Raw genomic sequence first — 25,074 nt, forward strand, 5'->3', positions numbered from 1 at the left:
AAAAGTTGCTTCTGAATTAGCATATAAGCAGCATACCTTAACTAGTATTTAGTCTAGGTTTGTGAAATTAAACAGCAGGCAGAGGAATCTTAGGGCCTAATTTGTCATTAAGATTAGAGACACTGACTGGTGTAGGGGCTGGATGTCAGCTTTCAGGTGTATGCAATATAACTGATCACACAACTTTATGAAGGTAGTTCTCCTTTTTAGTTGCTTATTTCCTACATCATACAAGAAAGAGTTGCTACAGTACATGGCAAAAAGTCTGCAACTTTGCTTTAAATACAATTTAGGAGGAGAGGTATTGATGTAGTTTATTTCCTCCACATAAAGAAAATATTAAACCTGATACATACTTTACAATGTCTTACCTTTCATCTATAGTTCCAGACAGTAATTTGACAAAATGTACTATAAAGGATCATTAAATCGATCATGTTTCCCCATAACTAGTGCATATTTAAGCTAAACAATTACGTTTGAAGCTGCAATGTTTAGTAACGCTTCTTTAGCAGTGAAAAGCTTTAGAGAAAATACATAGGCATTATGACATAAAATTGTTTGCTTCAGCTGTAGCAAAGGTGGTGTGGGATTCTCTTAATTAGCAGCCAGTTTCAGAAAACAATGACTACCCAGGAGTTATTTTCCTATTCTAGCTCTTATGTACCACACTTTGCAGCATTTCATTTTTCTGGGTTGAGGTATCCAAGTGACTATAACCATCTCAGCTAGGCCAAACATTCTACCATCCCATAGTACCCAACTAGAGAGCATGCAGACCCCAGTAATCATATGTATCGGTCCTTATTTTGCCATACTTCAGGGTCTCACCAGCTATACCACCTGATTTTGTGCCAATATAAGGTTTAAACAGCTAGACTGGTTTTCAGCCATAGTTTTTAAACAGATGGCTCTCAGCACCTAAGTTCCCTGTGAATTGCCTTCCAAGGACATGTTTAGTGAGGAAAGAGGAGGTCCAATCTAAACTGCCCACAGATGGCAGAGTACGAATGGGCAATGAAGATACCTTTGTACATGCATGCTCTCACGGGGTAGCTTGAGGTACTCTTCAACAGCAATGGAACACATTTCAACTACAACAAAAAAGGAATGGTAAACTCTGCTTTGGAGTATAAGCAGCCTCAGTTTTTGCTTTAGGCTCTAATCACTGCACCCAGGATCCAACTCCACAAGTCTCAGTGTGACAGCCTGCTCCTTAACTCACAAGCTGCTCTATATGCACTTGCTGGCTAATGTACACTTCATGAGGGATAATGGTGTAAGTCTTCTCTGCTGAACTGTTTCTAGAACTAATTAAAATATCTGCTTATTTCTCACTCCCCAAACCCCCATGGTTATGTAATTATTTAAGTTCTCAGTTGATTATTTTTTAGCTGTGTTTTTACTGATTTTAGAAAAAAAAAATCATGGCATGTAGGATTACTTGTGTTCCACTTTACTTTGCATGCTCCCCTACCTTGAGGTAAACGAAAAGGTAGTGATCAGGGAGGGAAGAACAGCAACAAACTACAGCATTTAGCTCACATGATCTACCTGGGGCACTTCTATAGCAACTTCAAAAGAGTCAGATTCACAGGGTGTTTCCTAATGGCAGTGGGATACTACAACAGTACGATACAGGAAGTTATATACAGTCTGGAGGTTTAAGTACTTTCCGAGAATAAGGTCAGAGGGAGGGGTAAATTTTGTATCTGGTTATTTACTTTCTGCTAGCCTCTACTTATCAAATGGTGGGAGATGCAGCTCTTTCCCTCCTGATTGCAGATTCCAGAGGAAGTTCAAAGCTGTAATACACCTGTGCTAGCTGTGCCTCCTTTTCCAGCCTGCTGCCAGATAGTTTTTACACACATGTGGAATGAACTTGTAGAATAGTATTAGTAAGTTAAGTGTACTCTCAACAGTAGGCCAGGGTCTACATCCAGAACTACTGAAATTAAATACTGTTCCCTGGCTAGGAACCCATCCAGGGAGAGCAGAAAGATTTAGTCAGGTAAGAGGTTTCCAGTGCTGCAGTTTAGTATCTCTCACACTTCCATTGCTTATGAGAAGCAGTGAGGAGTTAACAGAAATAGGGAGGGATGTGAGAGAAGTTAACTGCACAAAATGGCAGTGCTACTATACTAGACCATGGAAGCTGCTGCAGAGAACAAAAAACCCACTTTTTACAGAGTCTAATAAAGATGTTAAATAGATGATCATGTTGCTGCCTTGCATATCTCTATCATGAAAGCACAAGCTCTTTCCACCACAGAGTCACCATAGATCTTGTGGAGTGAGCCTTGATGCTATCAGGAACAGAAGCACTGACACCTTAGCACCTCATTTGAAAGCAAGTAATAAGCCTGTTTTTCTTGTCAGTTCAGTGCACCGGATATAATCTTTAGTGCTCTTTAAACATCTGAAGTATGCTACAGTTTTCTGTTTGGTGCTGTGCCTTTGGACAGAATGAAGGGAGTATAATTTCCTTGTGAGGTAGGGAATTCTGATTCTGGGATTGTTAGCAGCATGTTATGTTATAATAGAGTTCTACTATTGTATAGAAGTGACACTTCAGGAACTCACCTAGCAGATATAGTAACTAGAAGACACTTTTCATGGATAGGCAGAATGGATATACAGGTCAGTGGCTCAATAGGTTGTGGGGCATGGGCTTTTAATGCCCTTGGTAGGCTTCCACAAAGATTGGCTGAACCACTTGGACTGCTCTGCGAAGTCTGAATACCTGACAGTTCTCTGTCAAGGAACCAGAGGATCCTGAAAATAGGATGTTTCTTATAAGCAGACACATGGCATATTATGGTGCTGGGCAAAAGTCTCTTGCCTACATCTTCCTGAATAAAGTCCAGGATCCTTGATATTTGTTGTACTGTTAACATCATGAGCTAAACCTAGTCCACATGGAGGAGCTGGCCTTTAGTATTGAAGCTCACCTAGTACAGAGGATGATTCCACTCCCAGTGGAGGATAGCTCTAACACAGCTAATACTTCCAATCTCAATAGCCAGGTGATCAGTTGTAGATGATTTTGGTGTGGATAGAGGAATAGGCCATGGTAAAGGATGTCTCATCTCACAAGTAGCTGCAACAGTGGCTCCAAGTTCAGTTCTATCAGATTGGAAAACCATGGTCTCCTTGACCAGTGAAGACCTAGCATTATCAGGTTTGTTGCTTCTCTCCTTATCTTCTGTATCTTTTCTGGAATTAGAAAGGGCAGAAATGCATATGCAGGCCTTGGGGCTATCTTTGCAAAAGAGCATCTGTCCCCAGGGATTCATCTGATGGAGTATTTCAAATGTTTGTTCTTTTGATAGGTGAATAGGTTGACTACCAGAAGGCTGAACTTGTGCAAAATCAGCATGGGCTTCCTGATTCAGGCACTGTTCTGAGTCGTCTGAGCCAAGGCTGTCTTATGGTTCAGCTCTCCTTTTACACATATTGCTCCTCTAGCAGGGAGAATCCTCTTTGTCCATTCCTTATGGGTTAATATACACCTGAATGGGAGTCTTGTCTGACTGATTCAGAAGCCCTCTATATAGTTCTGGAATCTCCATAACACTAGTTTACACATTTGAGCTCCACAGGTTGATGCTCCTTCCCCAGGGTTCCAGATGCCTGGCACTGTCCTGTGCCCCAGATGTACTTCCCATTTCATCTAGGCACAAGTACCTGTGAGTCTGGAATGCATACAGGGAGACTCTTGTCAATGTTCTGTGGGATAATGCATTAGTTGAGTGTTCAACACAAGGCTCAAACAGCACCTGATGCTGCCTGCATTCTTGTGAATGGGTCTGCGCTTTTATTAGCAAGTACTAGAGGCAATGTATGTGTGTCCTTGTCCATGAAATCAGGCAGACCAGCATCTGTCAATATTTAGTTATGGTCCATGCTATGCACAAAGTTCTGGATCTTGAGGAATTTGTCTAGGCATGGGTAGATCTCTGTAGTTGCTGAAGTGGATGTCATGGCCCTTGTACAAAGTCTCATTGTATCCAGTGAGATCTGCCACAAAGGCTTCATAATGAAGTACTGTGGCTCTTGCAAAGGACAGGATACTCTGGGGGTAGCTACTGCACCTTTGAGTCCCTTTTACTTCCTCTAGCAGGTGGATCTTTAGGGGAGAGAGATTCAGTATGATTACTGCAGCATCAATTTATAACAGCACTCTGTTTGGCTCTTACAACTTATATCTACAGCTGTGCCTGCTTATGCTGTGAGCCTTATCCAGGTATAGCCTGTTTGTCTTTGATCACATCCTTAAATGGCTGCAGCACTATTGTTGTCTCAGGCAGAGATTTAGAAAGTAGCTCTTTTAAGAGCTGAGTTAGCACCACAACTTTTGTCATGGCTGAAGGGAAGTTAGAGTCTAGAAGTTAAGCACTGAATTGCTGGTTCTGGGTGGTGAAGGCTATCCCCTGCTTATGCAGGGGAAGAGTAGCTTTCTATGCCAACAAAAAAAGCTAAGCTGCTAAAGAACAGGTGGGAGCAAAGGGGTGGTTGACTGCTGCTGCCACCATCAAGGCCAGAGACTAGGCAGCAGTTGGGGGGGTGCACACATTAGCTCTGGCCCTGCTACAGCTTTGAACTGCCTCTGGAAATTGCTGTATTAAGCATTGGGGAAATGATGCAGCTGTAAAGCCAGAAAAGGAGATGAAAAGTTTCAGATACTAAAGCTGCTTCCTGTTAAATCATGGTCACAATGCCCTTTAAAGTAACCCATCTCTAAATACATTCTACTGAAAAAAAAACTTCCCAAAAACCTTAATTTGAGCCCTAATTTGTAAATATTTAGATAGTAAATGAGTGCTAGAATTACATCTGCTGCTAGTCCTGACAATTTACCTAATACTTCTACAGTAGATGGCTTCCACCAAAAGCCCACTAGCATTGCTCCCCAGTAACCCCATTGCCTTTTTGGTACACTTACTCCAAACAGAGTTAAGGTTGCATTTGATAGTACAGAAGGTAATTAAAGTGGGAAAGGAAATGCTACAGAAGTTGCAACAGAATGAGCCATTAAGAGGAGTCAGTTAATTGTGTGAGGGGGGTCATCTTGGAGTCTTGATTTTCACAGTTGCTCTGTTGGTTGAAATTCTAGTTCTCAATTTTTTTAAATTATGTTTAAATAACTGCTTCAAATTTAGGTGTCTCTGCTACACTGAAATATCAAAGCTATGCTAGATTTGTGGCAATGTGACTTTCAAAAGGTTCCTCCAGCTTCCATCAAGAAAGCATAACAGTGGGTGCCATTAAATGGAGTACTCTGACCTGCTATTTGGAGTAGTCAGTAAGCCTAGAATAAGAAAGATTAACTATACTGCAGTGAGTAGAGGTGCAATGCAAGATTTGAAAAAGAGGAATTTTGATATTAGTGGCCCTGGAGAAAGTGTAGTCTAAACAATTTTGGACTGGCATTTAATATGCCAGTTTTAGCTTTATAGGTTGTTTCCTTTCTGCTTTAATTTATATAAAGCCAGAAAAGTTCAGCTTGTCTTGAATTTCAAATATAAAGTTGTCTCACTTTTCCTGGAAGGCTGGAAAACTGGAAAAGATTAGTCACAAGTTCAAGGAAATGAGACCTGCACACAAATGAGCAGGATTTTGTCACTGTTTAAGACACCTTTTAACAATGCCTGCTAAAAGCAGGTGGAAAGAGGGATTCTTCCCAACTTAGTCTCCCCTTCACCCCACAGTTCTGATTCTTCAATGAAGCCACCTGCAACAAACATACATTCTCAATTTGCAGCCCACTCAGCAGAGCTGCAGCCCATGACATCCTCAGGACCATACAGGTAGTATTGGATGCAGCCCACATAAAAAACAATGGTAAATAGGTTGAGAACCACTGGCTTACAGTTTGGCTTTTCTAGGAACCAGAGGCAAAGTCAACTACTAGTACCCAATTAAGCTTAAAGGAGAGTTAGTTGTCTGGAAGACAAGATATTCAAAAGCCACCACCACTCCTGGATAGCTCAATTTAAGTGAGGGATTTCTACTGAATTTTCTGTTCTGTAATATCACACTTGAGTTGGGAGCTGATGGCTCATTTTCAAGTGTGAGCACACCACTGACCAACACAGTCCAGTTTTAGAGTCCAGCCTTTAAACTGTGACAAGATTGCTATGAACAACTAATTTTACTTCAGTTCTGGAAGCAGTACACTAGAATTGTACTGATACAGCTGAAGAATGGTACACGACACTAGATTACACCTTTTTTATTTCAAAAGCTAGGATAGCTTCAATATCCATGTCATGGTGAATCAGAACACATGTAAAATACCTTACAATACATTAGATTCCAAAAAGGTACCAAAAAGTACAGTAAAATTAACACTTCCATTACAGGAAATGTATGACACAAAAACAATACAAAATAAAAAGGTGGAAAGTGACACTGGTTCCCTAAGATACATCTCATTCTGTACAACTGGAGTAATGCAGAGTCCATAGTAAACTCCAAGAGGCAGTCCCTAGTTGCAGAGCTGCAGCTTTAAGCAGACCCTCAAAATCAGTTTCAGTTTAACCTATTAATAAAATCATTAATTAATATCTTCAGGAAGGCTGAAGTTTACACACCACACTGTCTAGACAACTAGTTATCTGTAAATATTAAACATGTAAGACATTTCCAGGGAGCTCTTGAGTAAGATGCACATTTAACAGGCCATAGAAATTTATTGTAAAGTTAAATTTGGTACATAATTGTAATATCCATCTACAGCATTGAGTACAAAACCTATGCAGTCATTTTCTAAAAGAGACCATGCCACTGCATACCTGAATAAATTTGATCAATATGGCTTGTAATTATTCTGATGACCACCACGTCTTGGACTTTTCCCATAATTTGCACTGCCTTGACCTATGAACAAGAGATCAAATGCATTAAACTGCTATTACTTGTGTGCGCTTATACCCAATACTTTCTCTTTACTTACTGTAATCATAGCCTGGTCCATATTCATAATACCCACATCCTGAATAATCATAGCCTCCATAGCCACCATAACCTTGCTGATAGCCGTATCCTTGATTCCCATAACCCTGGGTCCAGTAATTGCCATAACCTTGATTCCAAATTTGACTTTGAGCTACAGAAGGGAAAACCATCCACAAAATCCCATTTTAGTACAAGCATCTTAGTTCTGAATGCGTCCATACTTAAGTAGCGTGTGCAACACTTACCACCTCTTCCACCTCTGCCTCTTCCTCCATAGCTGCCTCTTCCTCCACCACTACTGAATTGTTGCTGCTGGTATACTTCCTTCGGCTGTGCTACCTTGATCTCACACTAAAAAAGCAAGGAGAGCAATGTGCTTAAGTACAACTCTGCCTTTGTAATGGAAATTATAAAGTAGGTGAGCTGTGATTTTACTGGTCTACTACAGTGGCTCTCAACCTTTCCAGCCTACTGTACCCCTTTCAGGGGTCTGATTTGTCTTGTGTACCTCAAGTTTCACCTCACTAAAAATTACTTGATTACAAAAAACTGCTTACTTCCTCATTGAGAGAGCCACCGGTCAAGAGGATCCAAATAAATGCAAATACCAAAAGTTTAAGTTGATACTCTTTTGCAGATTTGAGGTTTTAAATGAAAAGTGCTTGTGGATATTCCACTCTTGTTTACTGTTGCAAGGTCACCAGGGAGTGCTATTAAAAGGGCAGTCAAACTAAAGACATTCGAAAGAATCATGTTAAATTCGCTACAAGCTATTAAATTAAAGCTTAAATTTTGTCCTCAGTTTTAAATTTGTGCATTTAACAAGCACCTCAGCTAATTTGTGTTGGTCTCACAATGAAGTTATCTACCCTAAAATATTAGGGTTATTTTAAAACTGCAAGGGGACTTTTACAAGTCTAGCAGCTGAACTCCTTTTGAGGTTAACACAGTCCTTTACACAACTTGCTGCAGTATCAGCAGAAAAAAGTTTCTTTGAGAAATCCTAGAACGGTAATGCCAGAGCCCTTCAAATAATAGTCCAACTTAACTAATGAAATATAAATTGTCCTTATTGCATGTGTACCTGAAGACCAGAAACAGTCACTAAACTGAATCTCATACTTTCTGAAATAGTGTTGTAAACTAGATACCAACTTCCAAAATTGGGGAAATAATTGCTTCAATTTGAATCATTTCCTACCTTGCTTCCGCTAACATTATGGAATTTTTTTTCCAAGATCTTCTTGACTGGATCTTCTTCCTTGAAAGTGATGAACACAAAGCCTCTCCTTTTGTTGGTCTTTGGATCCATTGGAAGTTCAATTGCTTCAATCTGAAAACATGAAATACTACAACTTCAGGACAATTACTTTTCACTGTATTGTTACTGTTCTGTATTTCATGCTGAACACATTACATACAGATACCATGATTATGCTATTCTGTTGGCTTTAACTTCCTTAAGCCAATTCACACAAGTTTAGAGCTCTAGCCTTGCAAAATAGGATTTAAATATGGTGACAAACAAGTGCACATCTGGCAATTTCTGCATGGAGCTGTAGTGATGGTCATCTTTTTATGTGCATGACTTTTTGAAAGTCAAACCCTTCATTTTAAGTGACTACTATAAAAATGCTTAATGTTCAATAGTTGAAGGCATTTTGGAACAGATGTAAACTTGAAGATCCAGTCTATGTTCAGTTTACAAAATGTAATTACAGCATATTCTGTTCTGTTTCAGCACGTACCAGGATTAAGTTACATACCTCTCCAAACTCTCCAAAGTATTCCCGGATTTTCTCTTCTGTGGCTTCAGGGTTAAGTCCACCAACAAAAATTTTCTTCACTGGATCTTTCTTCATTGCCATGGCCTTTTTGGGGTCAATAAGTCGCCCATCTAACCTGTGTTCTTTCTGTTCCAATACCTGCAAATAATTTGGTATGGCAAGATTAATTCACGCAAAAGGAGATTTTCACTAGACTTTAGAAAGCTCAGAGATATAATCTTAAACTCACCTTGTCAACACTTCCAGCTTCTTTGAACAAAATAAATCCAAAACCTCTTGATCTTCCTGTGTTCGGGTCCATCTTTATTGTACAATCAGCCACTTCACCAAATTTAGTGAAGTAGTCTTTCAAGTCTTTTTTGCTTGTATCCCAGCTGAGGCCACCAACAAACATTTTCCTGAAATTTCATAAGGGTAAAATTACTACATTAGGAATTGTTACAGCAGCAGACAGCATGATGTACATTAATATCTATATGCCTCCTGTGCACTGAGGAACAAGGCTGAAGGCAAGAAGTGCATTCAATGGCCTGTTAATATATGCCATTTCAAAGGTATTGCTATTAGAAGGACTCTGCAGTCTTTTGTATTTCAGGAAGAACTGCATAAATTCTTTTAATTTGGATAAAGGTCTTTAAAATGAGAGTTTGATGCAAGAATACGAGTACAGAGACAGTTTATTGTTAGAAACTGAGGTTCTCCTTCAGAGCCTCAATATTCTGTTAACAGCACTTCATTGACTGCCACTTATAACTTTCTAGTTCACAAAAAATAAAATTTAGTTTTTGCGATAAGAGTTAACATCCATAAAGCTGAAGCATGTGCTTTTTTGTATTCAAGAATTTTGGCCCAGTTCCTACATGGTTAGTGTCACATCTACATGACACATTTATACCATTTTATAACACAGGGAACAACTAACTTGTAATTCCATAGATAGAACCCTGAAAGCTTAGTTAAGAGTTTATGAAAGGCAGCCAGGTTTCCCTTCTCTTGCATTGTAAATTCAAAACCATCTAGTTTAGAAAACTAATTTGTAAAGTTGACATCAAGAGTAGGAAGTGAAAACTGAGCCACCAGAGACTTAAATCAAGACATTTAGAACTTAAAGGACATTCAGCTACCCCAGCTCATCTATCCAGATTAGAGCTCAGAAAACAATCCAAGATCCAACAGAAACTCCAGCAAAACCCAGGAAGATGGCTATACTTCACATCATGTTATTTCCAAGGTAACATTTAACCTTAGCCTTTCACACATCTCTAGGGCTGAATTCAGAGCCCTGACACCATAAAGGCAGCCCAGCTGCTTAGTTCCACAGTTTGGCTACTTTTAAGTGAACTGAAGTAACTGGAGTTATTGGACATTACTTTTTGGCTTCCAGTTCAATCTATTTGATAATTTAAGTGTTCCCACCTATCTACAAAAGGAAAAAGCCTTAACAAATGTATATTATGCCATCTATTTTTTTTAATAGAAAGACCTGTAATCAGGTAAAAGGACCATTTCCTGATTACTACTTCCTTGTGGAGAGATTCTAGTTGTGTACTCTTTAAAGCAGTTGCAATGTCATTAGCCCAAGTGGAAAGTCAAAATGTGTTTTTGACCATTTAGTCCTCAGTCACACTAACCTCACCTTTACAAAAAGGGTTGAGAATTTACCAAACCAGGCACCCACCCATTACCATGAGGTGTGAAGATCATGTAAATCTGTGATTTTATCCTCACCAAAATGCTTGCTCATCCTGAGCAAATGGAATATTTGCAAGGCTTCTTTAATCTGTACTGACTGGCAATAGGTTTGAGTAATCTACAGTGGCACTTTTGCTTTAATGGCAAGACAATTTTGTAGGTACACTTTAGAGTTGCCAGAACTCACCATATAATGCAGTTTAGTATTACAGGATACTGTAACGCTTTCAAATCAATGTAAGAATTGCAGACAGTTTCATCCCTAGATTTTGGGCCAAATCCTGCTCCCTGCACACTGTATGGAAAACAGATAAAAAATCTCCTCCTCCCAGTGAGGAAACGGGTAGAGTCGCACTATCACATCTCCTGTTCTGCTGCTACTATAGGTGTGCACTGCACTTCAATGTAGAGGGCAGAATTTTTGAAGTATTTGATTTGCACAGTAAATTATCCAGTGGCCTAGCTCCTACACTCCTCCTCAGTCCTGCTGGACAGGCAGTCATAAGGAGCAGAACCATGCCATTGTGAAGCATCCAAAGAGCTGAGGCTCATGTGATTATTTGGACCTTAATCAGAAGGCTTCAAACCAAGGACAGAAGGTAAGCTTGAATGGAAAGGAGTGGCTTAATCCACAACTCTGAAAGATACACGTGCTGTATTTTGGAAGCAGGCATAACTGTGCACCAGTAAGCACCAATATGGGGGTGGTAATAGTAAGTCCCAAGAGACAGTTGGATGAGAGCCAGCACTGGAAAAACTACACCCTCTCCCCCAAAGTCAGAAGAGATCAAGGCATTGTGTACACTAGAATGTACAATGTAGATGAAAATTAAATTCTCTTAACTGCATCTCTCAAGGGAGTGAAAAGTCCATGCTTCAACTGCATAGTTACACCATCCTAACCCCCAGCATGGACAGTACTAGATTGACAGAAAAATTTCCACTTCTCAGGCAGGTGAATTTACCTATGCCAGCAGGCAAAACCTCTTAGCAGCATAGGCAGTTGCATCTACACTGAAGTGCCACAGTCGTGCCGTTACAAATATGCCACTGAAGCATTTCAAATGTAGACAAACCCCCATTAGCTGACAATGCACCAAGAAATAGACCCTAGTAAGTGGTGTAGGACGTGTAACGTTAAGTGCTCCCGTTCTACCCTTATGATGCCATCTCTTCCCCAGATTCCCCTCAACAATTTTCACGGAGAAGGCATCTCCACACACCTTATTCAAAAACCGGCCGATAGTGGGATTTACATCAACAGTGGAGGGGGCCCGGCCCCCATTGCGCAGAGGGGAAGCGCTCCAGCCCGTACAGCGGGAAAAGCAAGGCCCTGCCAAGCTTCCCCGCTCGGAAACCCCGGGCGGCGCAGCCGGAGCGAGGGGCGAACTCTGCCATTTCAGAGCGCGAGGAGCCAGCGGGCTCGATTCCCCGCCCCTCCCCCCAGCCTCCACATGGCGCCAACAAAAGGCAGCCCCAGAACAAAGGAAAGGCCTCCGCCGCGGCAGTGACCGGCCTGCCCATTTGGCCGCCGCGCCGCGCCGAGCCTGCCCTCCGCGACGGGGCCGTTCGGCGGCCCTACCCCAAGGGGCCGAGACGGTCTGAGCGGCCGGGCCTTCTACCCTCTCCGCCCCCCATTTCCGTTACGGCGACAGGCAGGAGCGCGCGCGCGGCCTACTGATCCGCGACAGCGCGGCACATGGCGGCCAAGAGCGGGGCCCGCTCCTCCGCCTCCGCCAGAGGGGCGACACCTACCCCGCATCCTCCTCGTTCTTGCTGGCGTTGATCTGGTCGCCCTCGGCTCCGTTCTGGCTGGCAGGCGCCGGCGCCGCCGCTGCCGCCGCCGCCCCGCCGCTCTCGGCCTGCTGCTCCCCGGCGCCCTCGGTCGCTTCGTGCCCGTTCTGGGTGGCGTCGGCGGGATCCGCCACCTGCTGCTCCACTTCGGACATCCTGCCCCTCTCCCGAGGCTGGAGACAGAGCCGCCTGCGACACAAGCGTAGCGCACGGTCAGAAAGGCCGCGGTCCCGCCGCCCGCCCCCCCCGCCGGCTCTGTCCAGGCCCGCCCGGACTCACCTTAAAACCCGCTCGCGATAAAATCCGGGCCGGCCGGAATCGGATTAAAATCCCCGCGTGAGCTCGACGTGGGATCCCTTCGCGCGGCGCTCGGCTGCTGCTCGTCGCCCGGCCCCGCCGTCACCCCCTCCCCCGCCAGAGACACGCACTCTCCAGCCCGCACCGCAGCCTTCCGCGCGTGGCCGCCTTTATAGAGCGAGCGCTCGAGCCACCCGGCAACAAGGCGCCTGCTTATTGGCTGTCGTCGCTTGTCACTCAGGCGGGTTTGCCTCTCTCATTGGCTCCCTGCAGACCAAGAGTGGGGCGCGCAGCCCTGGGGAGTTTGGGAGCGAGCAGCGCGGACCGCGGGGCCGAGCTTGGGTCAGGCCGGCCGGCGATGCAGGGACGGGCGCGGGCGCGCAGGGGGGATGGCTCCCCCGGCCTGGGCCTCGTGTCCGGGCGCTGGTGTGGAATGAAGCTTCCCCAGCCAGGGTGTGTGTCCGCCCCGCCCGAGTGCTGAGGGTGAGGCCGTTCCTGAGCAGGGGGGGAGCAGCCCGCCCATCTCTTGGCGGGGGGGGGTGGTTCCTTAATCCCCCCATTGGCCTCCATTTAAAGGGGGCGGTGAGAATTGGTTTGAAGCTTTGCCCCCTCAGTCAAATGCACAGGCCCTGTCTGCACAGCTGGTGCTGCACCCTGTAGCATAGATGCTTCCTGCATCAGTGGAAGGGGCTTTTCCGCCGATGTGGCGATAATCCACCTCCCCAAGAGGCAGTAGCTAGCTGTGTCTACACTAGGGGTTAAGCCAACCTAACTACTCTGCACAGAGTGTGAAATTTTTCACAGTCCTGAGGGCTGTAGCTATGCCTACATTTTAGGTGTAGACCTGGCCTGAGGCACAGAGGTGAAGTGACTTATCTAAGGCTATGTCTACACTATGAAATTAGGTCGAAGTTATAGAAGTTGGTTTTGTAGAAAGCGTTTTTATACCGTCGATTGATTGTGTGTCTCCCACACACAAATGGTCTTAGTGCATTTATCCGGCATGTAGTCGGCGGAGTGCATCCGCAGTACCGAGGCAACTGTCGACTTCCGGAGCGTTGCACTGTGGGTAGCTATCCCACAGTTCCCGCAGTCTCTGCCGCCCATTTGAATTCTGGGTAGAAATCCCAGTGCTTGATGGGGCAAAAACATTGTTGCAGGTGGTTCTGGGTACATATCGTCAGGCCCCCCTTCCCTCCCTCCCTCCGTGAAAGCAATGGCAGACCATCGTTTTGCGCCTTTTTTCCTGGGTTACCCGAGCAAACGCCCTACCACGGCAAGCATGGAGCCCGCTCAGCTCACCGTCACCGTATGTTTCCTGGGTGTTGGCAGACGTGGTACTGCATTGCTGCACAGTAGCTGCTCATTGCCTTTTGGCAGCAGATAGTGTAGTATGACTAGTAGCCATTGTCGCCATACTCCAGGGTGCTCTTTTAACCGACCTCGGTGAGGTCAGGGGTGCCTGGGCAAACATGGGAGTGACTCAGCCAGGTCGTTATCCTTTTAAGTTTCGTTCATGGCAATTCAGTCCTGCCAGAAGTCCTACTACACTGTCTTTTAATGAGCAGCCAGGAGACGACGATGGCCAGTAGTCATACTGCACTGTTTTCTGCCGAGCACCTAGAAGATGACGATGGCCAGCTGTCATACTGCACAGTCTGCTGCCAGCAAGATGTATAAAGATAGATGAAGTGGATCAAAACAAGAAATAGACCAGATTTGTTTTGGATTCATTTTCTCCTTCCTCCCTCTGTGAAATCAAAGGCCTGTTAAACCCAGGGTTTTGAGTTCTATCCTTGAGGGGGGCCATTCTGTTTCTCCTTGATGCAAAGCCATCCCCTTTGTTGATTTTAATTCCCTGTAAGCCAACCCTGTCAGTCACCCCTCCCTCCATCAGAGCAACGGCAGACAATCGTTTCGCATCTTTTTTCAGTGCAGACGCCGTAGCACTGGGAACATGGAGCCCGCTCAGATCACCGCAGCAATTATGAGCACTATAAACACCGCGCACGTTATCCAGCAGGATATGCAAGACTATAACCTGCAAGAAAAGCGAAACCAGGCGAGGAGGAGGCAACTGCAGCGTGGTGATGAGAGTGATGAGGACATGGACATAGACTTCTCACAAAGTACGGGCCCCTACAATGTGCACATCATGGTGTCAATTGGGCAGGTTCATGGCATGGAACGCCAATTCTGGGCCCGGGAAACAAGCACAGAGTGGTGGGACCACATAGTGTTGCAGGTCTGGGACGATTCCCAGTGGCTGCGAAACTTTCGCATGCGTAAGGGCACTTTCATGGAACTTTGTGACTTGCTTTCCCCTGTCCTGAAGTGCAGAAATACCAAAATGAGAGCAGCCCTCACAGTTGAGAAGCGAGTGGCGATAGCCCTGTGGAAGCTTGCAACGCCAGATAGCTACTGGTAAGTCGGGAATCAATTTGGAGTGGGCAAATCTACTGTGGAGGCTGCTGTGATGCAAGTAGCCAATGCTATCACTGAGCTGCTGATATCAAGGGTAGTGACTCTGGGAAATGTGCAGGTCATAGTGGATGGCTTTGCTTTAGTGGGATTCCCTAACTATGGTGGGGCAATAGATGGAACCCATATCCCTATCTTGGCACCGGAGCACCAACGCAGCGAGTACATAAACCGCAAGGGTACTTTTCAATGGTGCTGCAAGCACTAGTGGATCACAAGGGACGTTTCACCAACATCAGCGTGGGATGGCCGGGAAAGATACTTGATGGTCGCATCTTCAGGAACTCTGGTCTGTTTCAAAAGCTGCAGCAAGGGACTTACTTTCCAGACCAGAAAATTACTGTTGGGGAGGTTGAAATGCCTATAGTTATCCTTGGGGACCCAGCCTACCCCTTAATGCCATGGTTCATGAAGCCATACACAGGCACCCTGGACAGTAGTCAGGAGCTGAGCAAGTGCAGAAAGGTGGTAGAATGTGCATTTGGGCATTTAAAAGCGCGCTGGCGCAGTTTACTGACTCGGTTAGACCTCAGCGAAACCAATATTCCCATTGCTATTACTGTTTGCTGTGCACTCCACAATATCTGTGAGAGTAAGGGGGAGATGTTTATGGCGGGGTGAGGTTGAGGCAAATTGCCTGGTTGCTGATTACACGCAGCCAGACACCAGGGCGGTTAGAAGAGTACAGGAGGGCGCGGTGTGCATCAGAGAAGCTTTGAAAACCAGTTTCAGGAATGGCCAGGCTACGGTGTGAAAGTTCAGTTTGTTTCTCCTTGATGGAACCGTGCCCCCCACCCCCAGTTTCACTCTACTCTCCTGTAAGCTAAGCACCCTCCCCTCCCCCCTTCGATCACCACTTGCAGAGGCAATAAAGTCATCGTTGCTTCACATTCATGCATTCTTTATTTATTCATCACACAAATAGGGGGATAACTGCCAAGGTAGCCCAGGAGGGGTGGTGGAGGAGCGAAGCACTGGGTGGGGTGGTGGAGGAGGGAAGGACAAGCACTTTAAAACTGATTGAATGCCAGTCTTCTGTTGCTTGGGCAATCCTCTGTGATGGAGTGGCTGGGTGGCCAGAGCCCCCCCCCACCATGTTCTTGGGCGTCTGGATGAGGAGGCTATGGAACTTGGGGAGGAGGGCGGTTGGTTACACAGGGGCTGTAGCAGCGGTCTGTGCTCCTGCTACCTTTCCTGCAACTCAGCCATATGCTGGAGCATATGAGTTTGATCCTCCAGCAGCCTGAGCATTGACTCCTGCCTTCTTTCAGCAAGCTGACGCCACATACCATCTTCAGCCTGCCACCTCTCCTCACAGTCATATTGTGTTTTCCTGCACTCTGAGATTGTCTGCCTCCACGTATTTTGCTGTGCTCTGTCAGTGTGAGAGGACAGCATGAGGTCAGAGAACATTTAATCACGAATGCATTTTTTTTCGCCTTCTAATCTTCGCTAGCCTCTGGGAAGGAGAAACATATCCAGCTGGTGGAGGGGGAAAAAAGGGAGAGTGGTAGTTAAAAAGACACATTTTATAGAACAATGGGTACACTCTTTCACAGTAAACCTTGCTGTTAACATTACATAGCACATGTGTTTTCATTACAAGGTCGCATTGTGCCTCTTATTGAGGGTTTGCCGGTTTGGTGTGAGAGATCACTCACGCAGGGCCGAGCAGCAGAATTCGGCTTGCAGGCAGCCATGGTAAGCCACAGTCTTTTGGCTTCTTTAACCTTCATAACATATGGGAATGGCTTCAAACAGCAGCGCCCTCATTTCCCATACGAAGTAGCCGTTTGGTTGCCCATGAAAAATGGGCTGGCAATTTAAAAGGAGGGGCTGCGGTTTCCGGGTTCATGTGCAGCAGAAACCCAACTAACCACCTCCACACACACACACACATACCCAATTCTCTGGGATGATGGCTTCACCCCTCCCCCACCGCATGGCTAACACCATGGAAGATTTCTGTGCAGCCACAGGCAAACAGCCCAGCAGGAACGGGCACCTCTGGGTGTCCGCTTACTAAAACCACCCTATTTCAACCAGGTGACCATGAATGATATCACTCTCTGGAGGGTAACACAGAGAGATAAAGAACGGATGTCGTTTGAATGCCAGCAAACACCGGGACCATATGCTGCAATGCTTTGTTCTGCAATGATTCCCGACTACGTGCTACTGGCCTGGCGTGGTAAAGTGTCCTACCATGGTGGACGGAATAAGGCTGTCCTCCCCAGAAACCTTTTGCAAAGGCTTTGAGAGTACCTCCAGGAGAGCTTTATGGAGCTGTCCCTGGGGGATTTCTGCTCCATCCCCAGACACGTTAACAGACTTTTCCAATAACTGTACTGCCCGCAAATGCCAGGGCAAATTAATCATTAAACATGTTTGCTTTTAAACCATGTATTATATTTACAAAGGTACACTCATCAGAGGTCCCTTCTCCGCCTTCAAGATCCGCGAGCCCGCCTTGGGTGGGTTCGGGGGGTACTGGCTCCAGGGCCAAGGTGAGAAACAGATTCTAGCTGTTTGGGGAAACCGGTTTCTCCACTTCCTTGCTGTGAGCTATCTACAATCTCCTCCTCCTCCTCATCTTCCTCGCTTCCAAAACGGACTTCCGTGTTGCCTGCCACTCCCTGGATGGAGTCAAAGCACAGGGTTGGGGTAGTGGTGGCTGCATCCCCTAGAATGGCATGCAGCTCATCATAGAAGCGGCATGTCTGGGGCTCTGAATCAGAGCGGCCATTTGCCTCTCTATTTTTTTGGTAGGCTTGCCTGAGCTCCTTAATTTTCACGCGGCACTGCTGCGGATCCCTGTTATAGCCTCTGTCCTTCATGCCATTGGAGATTTTTTCAATTATTTTGGCATTTCATCTTTTCAAACGGAGTTCTGCCAGCTCGGATTCCTCTCCCCATACAGCGATCAGATCCCATACCTCCCGTTCGGTCCATGCTGGAGCTCTTCAGCGACTCTGGGACTGCATAGTCTCCTGTGATGATGAGCTCTGAATGGTGACCTGTGCAGATGAGCTCACCTCGCTGGCCAAACAGGAAATGAAATTCAAAAGTTCGCGGGCCTTTTCCTGTATACCTGGCCAGTGCATCTGAGTTGAGAGTGCTGTCCAGGGCGGTCACAACTGAGCACTCTGGGATAGCTCCCGGACGCCAATACCATCGAATTGCGTCCACAGTACCCCAAATTCGACCCGGCAAGGCCGATTTCAGCGCTAATCCGCTCGTCGGGGTGGAGTAAAGAAATCGATTTTAAGAGCCCTTTAAGTCAAAAAAAGGGGCTTCATCGTGTGGACGGGTACAGGGTTAACGCTGCTGAATTCAACCTCAACTCCTAGTGTAGACCAGGCCTAAGATTGCCCGTCACCCCAGGCCAGTGGCAGAGCTGGGAATAGAACCCAGTCCTGTGCTCTGTCAACTAGGCCTTCATATTGTCTGTGTAAATAAACGTAGATGCCTCTCTATAGTTTTGAAGAAAAACAGAGCCAAAAAAACTAACGGTAATTATCTCATAACACTGCTACATACCTCAAAGTGTCCCATCACTTAAGAAAACATATATTGTCTTCAGCATGTTGTTTATTTTTAGAAAGAAAATTAGGTTAATTAGGTTTTTTTTCGGGGGGCAGGTGTTAATTTGTAAATTTCATAGGTCCCAAGCAGCCTGCATTTTAAACTATAAAGTCTCACTTGGTCTTGTATGAAACCTGCTAGGGTTGTCATCCATGCTCAGTTTTTCAGGCTAGTCAAAAGTCTCAAATAAATTGGTTAGTCTCTAAGGTGCCACAAGTACTCCTTTTCTTTTTACTATGGAAGGGTTATTCCATATAGCCTGGTACAACCAAAACCCCTTTGAGACAAGTGACTTTTAATAACTTAGGCCCAACCTTGCACCAATTTACATAAGTAAGTATATCTGAGTAGTCCCATTGATTTAGGTTATATCTACATCTCAGACTTCTCCCATCATAGCTTTGCAGGTCAGGTGTGTGAACGCTGACATAACTGTGCTGGCAAAAGCCCTTAGTATAGATGCAGTTATACTCACAAAACTGTGCTTTTATTGATACAGCTGGTTTTGCTTGTGAGGTTTTAACTATACCAATAAAAGTGTAGTTTTGCCAATATAAGCTATGTTCACACTAGGAGCGCTTTTCCAGTATAGTACCTAAACTGGTAAAGCACTCTTATTGTAGACATGGCTTTTATAGTGTATGTCTACATGCATTGATTTAGTTAAATTGGTGAAAAATGCTGTGTGGACAGTCTTATTTCTGTTTAAACCCGATTATTTATGTTTCTTGCCCTCCAGGTTTTGCAATCAGGAGGGCTAGATACTTTTTTTCTAAACAGAACCTTAGATTCTGATGTTATCGTGTGACCGTGGGAGCTAGAGCCTATGCCTTAATCTGGCTATCCCAAGAGTGCAGCTGAATCTCACTGACAAAAAAACAAGCTTGAGAAGTCCAGGAGAGCCCATGTGGTCATATTTTTCAACATCTGCAGTCTGTTGGTATCCCATTTTGGCATCTCATGAAAGTGGAGCATGGCTTTTGGGCAGAACTTCAGAGGGTACCACCCTTTTTTACTTTTCCTGTTCAAGCCTTGATTTGATTTAAGGATGAAAGTAACAATTGCCACCTAAATTTCTCTGTAAATGTTACTAATTGGCAAAGAGAAATGATTATTTACTTGTCTGCCCACTGACTCTTGTTACTCTGGTAAATTTCTCTTCTGGCTCCACTCAAGTAATTGCACGCTCTACTGCAATTCAGAAGGAACACCAGTGACTGGTTGTGGTTAACAAAAATAAAAATGTGAGGGTGTATTTTCTTGCTCAACAATCAAATCTAAGATCCAGGCCATCCTTACACAAATCATTTAAAAACATTTTTAGGCCCCCCCTCCTCCATTTTCAAATTAAGATCAAAACAGAGAAATGTGTTTTTTTTCCATGTCTTTGTAACAAGCAAAGAATGATTGCAAAATAATGTTGTACTCAGGATGACCACAATTCCATAACATGCTATTTTTAGAGTAAGGGCCTAATCCAGTTCCTTTTGAAGTCAGTAAAAAGATGTCATTGGGTGAGGACCTAATGGAGAATTTCTAAATAAATAAGCAAACTTACATAGTTATGAGCTTACTTGATAAATCTGGTGCCTCTCAACATAATGAAGAATTCACCATTTTGAGTCCACTTCCCAGCCCCTGTTGTCTTGGTGCCTATGGCACTTGTCATGAACAGAATTTTAAAGGCCCAAGATGGCGTTTTGTTTTGAATCCCATGAATGTGTGCAATGTTTGATTAACAACTGCTGGTGAAACTGTAACAATTTTTTTTTCATTTTTGTGTGGTTAAATTCTCAGCCATATTGTTTGTGTTTGTAAACCTACTTTTTATTTTCACGTTCTCATTGGTTACAAACACAACATTATTAAAACAATCTAAAATTCAGTGACCACTCAAAATGAATTTCCAGCCCGAGGAGTAAATTAAAATTAAACTGAAATAAGGTCACTTTAATTCTATATGACAGCCTCACAGAGAGGTTTAATATAGCTTAACTAATCCACTTTCAGTTCACACCTTTAGTTAATTCAGATTAATTTTCCTGTGTCCCCATATAGCCAAGCTCTTATTTAAACTGAGTTTAATTCCATTCATTTTAATTCATTTAGGAAGTGAATTAAACTAAATTGAATTAAGACCATTTTAATTCTGAATAAGAGTGTCTGCTATGATTTTAATGTGGTTTAACTAAACCACTTTAAATTCCCATTATTAGTTAATTCAGATTAATTTTGCTGAGTGTCCCCGTTTAGACAAGCCATTAGCTTCACACACCCTTATTAACCAGGAGTTACACACTTCTCTTTTCGGGTGAATTTCTCCCTCTCCTTTCCTTTCTTTCCTCTCACTTTTTCCCTAGTTCTCTTGATTTTTTGTTTTGCTCTATCAGTTTTCTTTTCTTTGCCTCACCTTCACATCCCTCATATTGCTCTTCTCGTACGCATTATCCTGTTTCTGATTAACATTGACTCATTGACTTGAATGCCCTTCCCTTCTCTTCTACAAATGGAAAGTGTTGCTATAAGTTTCCTTTCTCCAACTGCCCAATTTCAGCCATCATTTCTAGCTGGCCAATTCCAAGTCTCGCACCTATCTAGACAATTCCAGCTGGCTACACCCCAACTGTCCACTTCTAGCTGCCATTCCGAATTGCCCCATTTCAACTGCCAGTCCCAAATGTCATTCCTAACTGCACTGTTCCCTCTGATACTCCAAACTCCCCAAATCCAACAGCAAAGCGTAAGACTGGTGTATCTCTGTATCCTGGCAATCGCTGGCTACCATTGGCAGTTGACACAAATTAGAGTGGCTTTTTGGAATATGGGGCCTGCAAAAATCCCTTTTGTATACCTACTTTGTATCCCACTGCACTGCTTGTTCACAGAGTGCTCCACAGTGACAGCTAAGGATCTAGGAGTTGTTTTGGACAATCCTTCCGGGGTGTTAGAGTAACTAAACTTCCTGGTCTTGTGCTTCACTCGTATTTAAAGGGTGTGGTTATTTCCCAATAACCACACACCCTCTTGTGTGTTACTCCTTGCATAACATGCCTTCTGCTGTGAAAAATAACATCCTGTTTTCACACACCATGTGCCTGATCCTGCAATAATGATGATTTTGATGAGGATGATGATTTATCATTGAAATCAATGTGTATGACCTCTTGATTCTGGGCCCAATTCAGCCATTCTTATAAGTAATACCTTATGTATTTGTGGACAATGGTATTACTCTAGGTGATAAGGGTAGCAAAATTGCACCTCATACAATACACAGACTTCAGCTGCAGGAAAAAAAAAACAGTTGTAAAGGAGAACTGAGGATGTGACTTCTACAAAAGCCTGGAAATCCTCCCATGTTATCTAATATTATTCTTATTTGAAAAAATGTATGAGTGATGCCAGAAATATTTAGGAATAGATTTCCAAAGGCAAAAATTGATCCACACCAAATTTCCATGCATGCAATTTTCAAAGATGGTTGGGCACATAATAAAATTATGCCTTTAAAAATCTGCCACTTGACTTTGAATATCTTGCTGTGGTGCATTTAACTTGAAATATTAATTTTCCTTACAGGTTTTTTTTTAAGTCTTTGATTTCAGTTTTTATTTATGTATGCCCCTTTAACAGAACTTCTGAAAACTCTTTACTTATATATTTAGCTGATGGTCTGTAATGGCTCAAAATTTGTAAAATACATATATAGAAACATAAGAACATAAAAACGGCCATACTGGGTCAGACCAAAGATCCATCTAGCCCAATATCCTGTCTTCCAACAGTGGCCAATGCCAGGTGTCCCAGAGGGAATGAACAGAACAGGTATCATCAAGTGATCCATTCCCTGTCGCTCATTCCCAGCTTCTGTCAAACAGAGGCTAGGGACACCATCCCTGCCCATCCTAGCTTATAGCCAATGGTGGACCTATCCTCCATGAATTTATCTAGTTCTTTTTTGAACCCTGTTATAGGCTTGGCCTTCACAACATCCTCTGGCAAAGAGTTCCACAGGTTGACTGTGAGTTGTGTGAAGAAATACTGCCTTTTGTTTGTTTTAAACCTGCCGCCTATTAATTTCATTTGGTGACCCCTAGTTCTTGTGTTATGAAAAGGAGTAAATAATACTTCCTTATTTACTTTCTCCACCCCAGTCATCATTTTATAGACCTCAATCATATCCCCCCTTAGTGGTCTCTTTTCCAAGATGAAAAGTCCCAGTCTTATTAATCTCTCCTCATTCGGAAGCTGTTCATACCCCTAATAATTTTTGTTGCCCTTTTGTGAATCTTTTCCAATTCCAATACATCTTTTTTGAGATGGGGTGACCACATCTGCATGCAGTATTCAAGATGTGGGCGTACCATGGATTTATATAGAGGCAATATGATATTTTTCTGTCTTATTATCTATCCCTTTCTTAATGATGCCCAACATTCTGTTTGCTTTTTTGACTGCCACTGTACATTGAGTGGATGTTTTCAGAGAACTAGCCACAATGACTCCAAGATCTCTTTCTTGAGAGGTAACAGTTAATTTAGATCTCATCATTTTAAGTGTATATTTGGGTTATGTTTTTCAATGTGCATTACTTTGCATTTATCAGCATTGAATTTCATCTGCCATATTGTTGCCCAATCACCTAGTTTTGAGAGATCCTTTTGTAGCCCTTTGCATTCTGCCTGGGACTTAACTCTCTTAAGTAGTTTTGTATCATCTGCAAATTTTGCTACCTCACTGTTTACCCTTTTTCCAGATCATGTATGAATATGTTGAATAGGCCTGGGCCCAGTACAGACCCCGGGGGACACCACTATTTACCTCTCTCCATTCTGAAAACTGACCATTTATTCCTACCCTTTGTTTCCTATCTTTTAACCAGTTACCAGTCCATGAGAGGACCTTTCCTCTTATCCCATGACAGCTTACTTTGCTTAAGAGCCTTTGGCGAGGAACCTTGTTAAAGGCTTTCTGAAATAGAAGTACACTATATCCACTGGATCCCCCTTGTCCACATGCTTGTTGACTCCATCAAAGAACGCTAGTAGATTGATGAGGCATGATTTCCCTTTACAAAAACCATGTTGACTCTTCCCAACAAATTATGTTCATCTATGTATCTGACAATTTTGTCCTTCTCTATAGTTTTATCCAGTTTGCCCGGTACTAAAGTCAAGCTTACCAGCCTGTAATTGCCGGGATCACCTCTGAAGCCCTTTTTAAAAATTGGCATCACATTAGCTATCCTCCAATCATTTGGTACAGAAGTGGATTTAAATGATAGGTTGCAGACTACAGTTAGTAGTTCTGCAATTTCACATTTGAGTTCCTTCAGAACTCTTAGGTGAATGCCATCTGGTCCTGGTGACTTATTACTGTTTAGTTTATCAATTTGTTCCAAAACCTCCTCTAATGACACGTCAATCTGGGACAGTTCCTCAGATTTTTCCTCAGAAAGCTTTACATTTGGTCACTATATAGCTAGTGAATTATTACTAACACACAGAAATTATTACAGTGTATAACATCAAAAAGTAGGTAATGTTGGATTATGTGCAAATACAAATAGCCTGACATTTTTTTATTCATGGTACTAGCTAGCGTCATTCCCTTAGTCTTTCTTTAACCTATTATTCTGGCATATAGGATAGTATTTGCTGTTATACTCTTCTATAAAACAAACTACACCCAATTAATTTCTCCATATTTTTATGACAGTACAGAGAATACAAAGCTTTGAAACAATATTGGAGGTTAAAAGTTATATTTGTCTTTTGTTACCAGAATGCAAACTTAGCTGCAACCAGAACCCTTTAGTGTTTTTTTATATTTCAAGCTGGCTAAAAATAAGTAAGGACAACTAAGGCTTCTTAAACCTCTTAACAGATAAAGTACAGCAGCAAAGCTAGGTGCAGAGATATATTCAGAACTGTAAGTGATATTCATTGTGCTGTAATCATAATGTTTATTGCAGTGTTGTTGTAGCAGTGTTGGTCCCAAGACCTCTGTATAGCTCAAAAGATTGTCTCTCACTAGCAGAAGTTGGTCCAATAAAAGACATTACCTCATTACCCATTTTCTCTCTCATGTTTATTGTTATTCATTCATAACAAAGAGCCAGATCAAAAGTCTTTTGAAATCAATGGGAGTTGGATCAGACCCTGGGTGGTTTTTCAAACATCATGATGATATTTAATAATATTAATGCAGTAAGTTGTAGGATCAGAAGTTTTAAAGCAGCAGGATTCTGTCAGAGTCTAATACTATAAAAAGTTTCCTGCGTGTTAACTGAGATATATTTATTCCTTTCCTTTGGTAAGTAAGATAAGGCTACGAAGACATCGTGTGAAGTACAGCATGAGAAAGCCCAAGATAACTGGCTGAACCTTTGGATGGAATTGCCATCTCATTTGTCAATGCAGGATTCTCTTGGAAACTAAAAATACACATTTCCAGAAGTGCTTCTGGAAGCTGCCAG

At 43.4% G+C, this 25,074-nt stretch overlaps 2 protein-coding genes across 9 annotated transcripts in view; one reads left to right on the plus strand and one right to left on the minus strand.

Annotated features, from left to right (window-relative positions):
* PHYKPL (5-phosphohydroxy-L-lysine phospho-lyase) overlaps positions 1 to 9,027 on the plus strand; it is a 27,019-nt gene extending 17,992 nt beyond the window's left edge. For both annotated transcript variants that reach the window (XM_075131268.1, XM_048859686.1), the window contains one exon: positions 8,702 to 9,027. The gene's annotated coding sequence lies outside the window, so the exon portion shown is untranslated. The remainder of the gene's footprint in view (positions 1 to 8,701) is intronic.
* Positions 1 to 12,655, minus strand: part of HNRNPAB (heterogeneous nuclear ribonucleoprotein A/B) — a 16,095-nt gene extending 3,440 nt beyond the window's left edge. For 2 of the 7 annotated variants that reach the window (XM_048859690.2, XM_048859688.2), the window contains exons 1-8: positions 12,513 to 12,655; positions 12,195 to 12,422; positions 8,977 to 9,145; positions 8,727 to 8,885; positions 8,162 to 8,293; positions 7,206 to 7,311; positions 6,959 to 7,111; positions 6,798 to 6,882 (exon numbers count right to left, since the gene is read on the minus strand). In XM_048859690.2, the coding sequence (XP_048715647.2) occupies positions 6,812 to 6,882; positions 6,959 to 7,111; positions 7,206 to 7,311; positions 8,162 to 8,293; positions 8,727 to 8,885; positions 8,977 to 9,145; positions 12,195 to 12,388 (984 nt within the window). In that variant the 5' untranslated portion in view covers positions 12,389 to 12,422; positions 12,513 to 12,655 and the 3' untranslated portion in view covers positions 6,798 to 6,811. Of the gene's footprint in view, positions 1 to 184; positions 4,130 to 6,220; positions 6,883 to 6,958; positions 7,112 to 7,205; positions 7,312 to 8,161; positions 8,294 to 8,726; positions 8,886 to 8,976; positions 9,146 to 12,194; positions 12,423 to 12,512 lie in introns of those variants that run through there. The other 5 variants (XM_048859695.2, XM_048859693.2, XM_075131269.1 and 2 more) reach the window with 4 other exon arrangements.
* Between the last annotated feature and the right edge of the window lie 12,419 nt (positions 12,656 to 25,074).

This window comes from Caretta caretta, chromosome 8, assembly GCF_965140235.1.
Source record: "Caretta caretta isolate rCarCar2 chromosome 8, rCarCar1.hap1, whole genome shotgun sequence".
Lineage (NCBI taxonomy): Eukaryota > Metazoa > Chordata > Testudines > Cheloniidae > Caretta > Caretta caretta.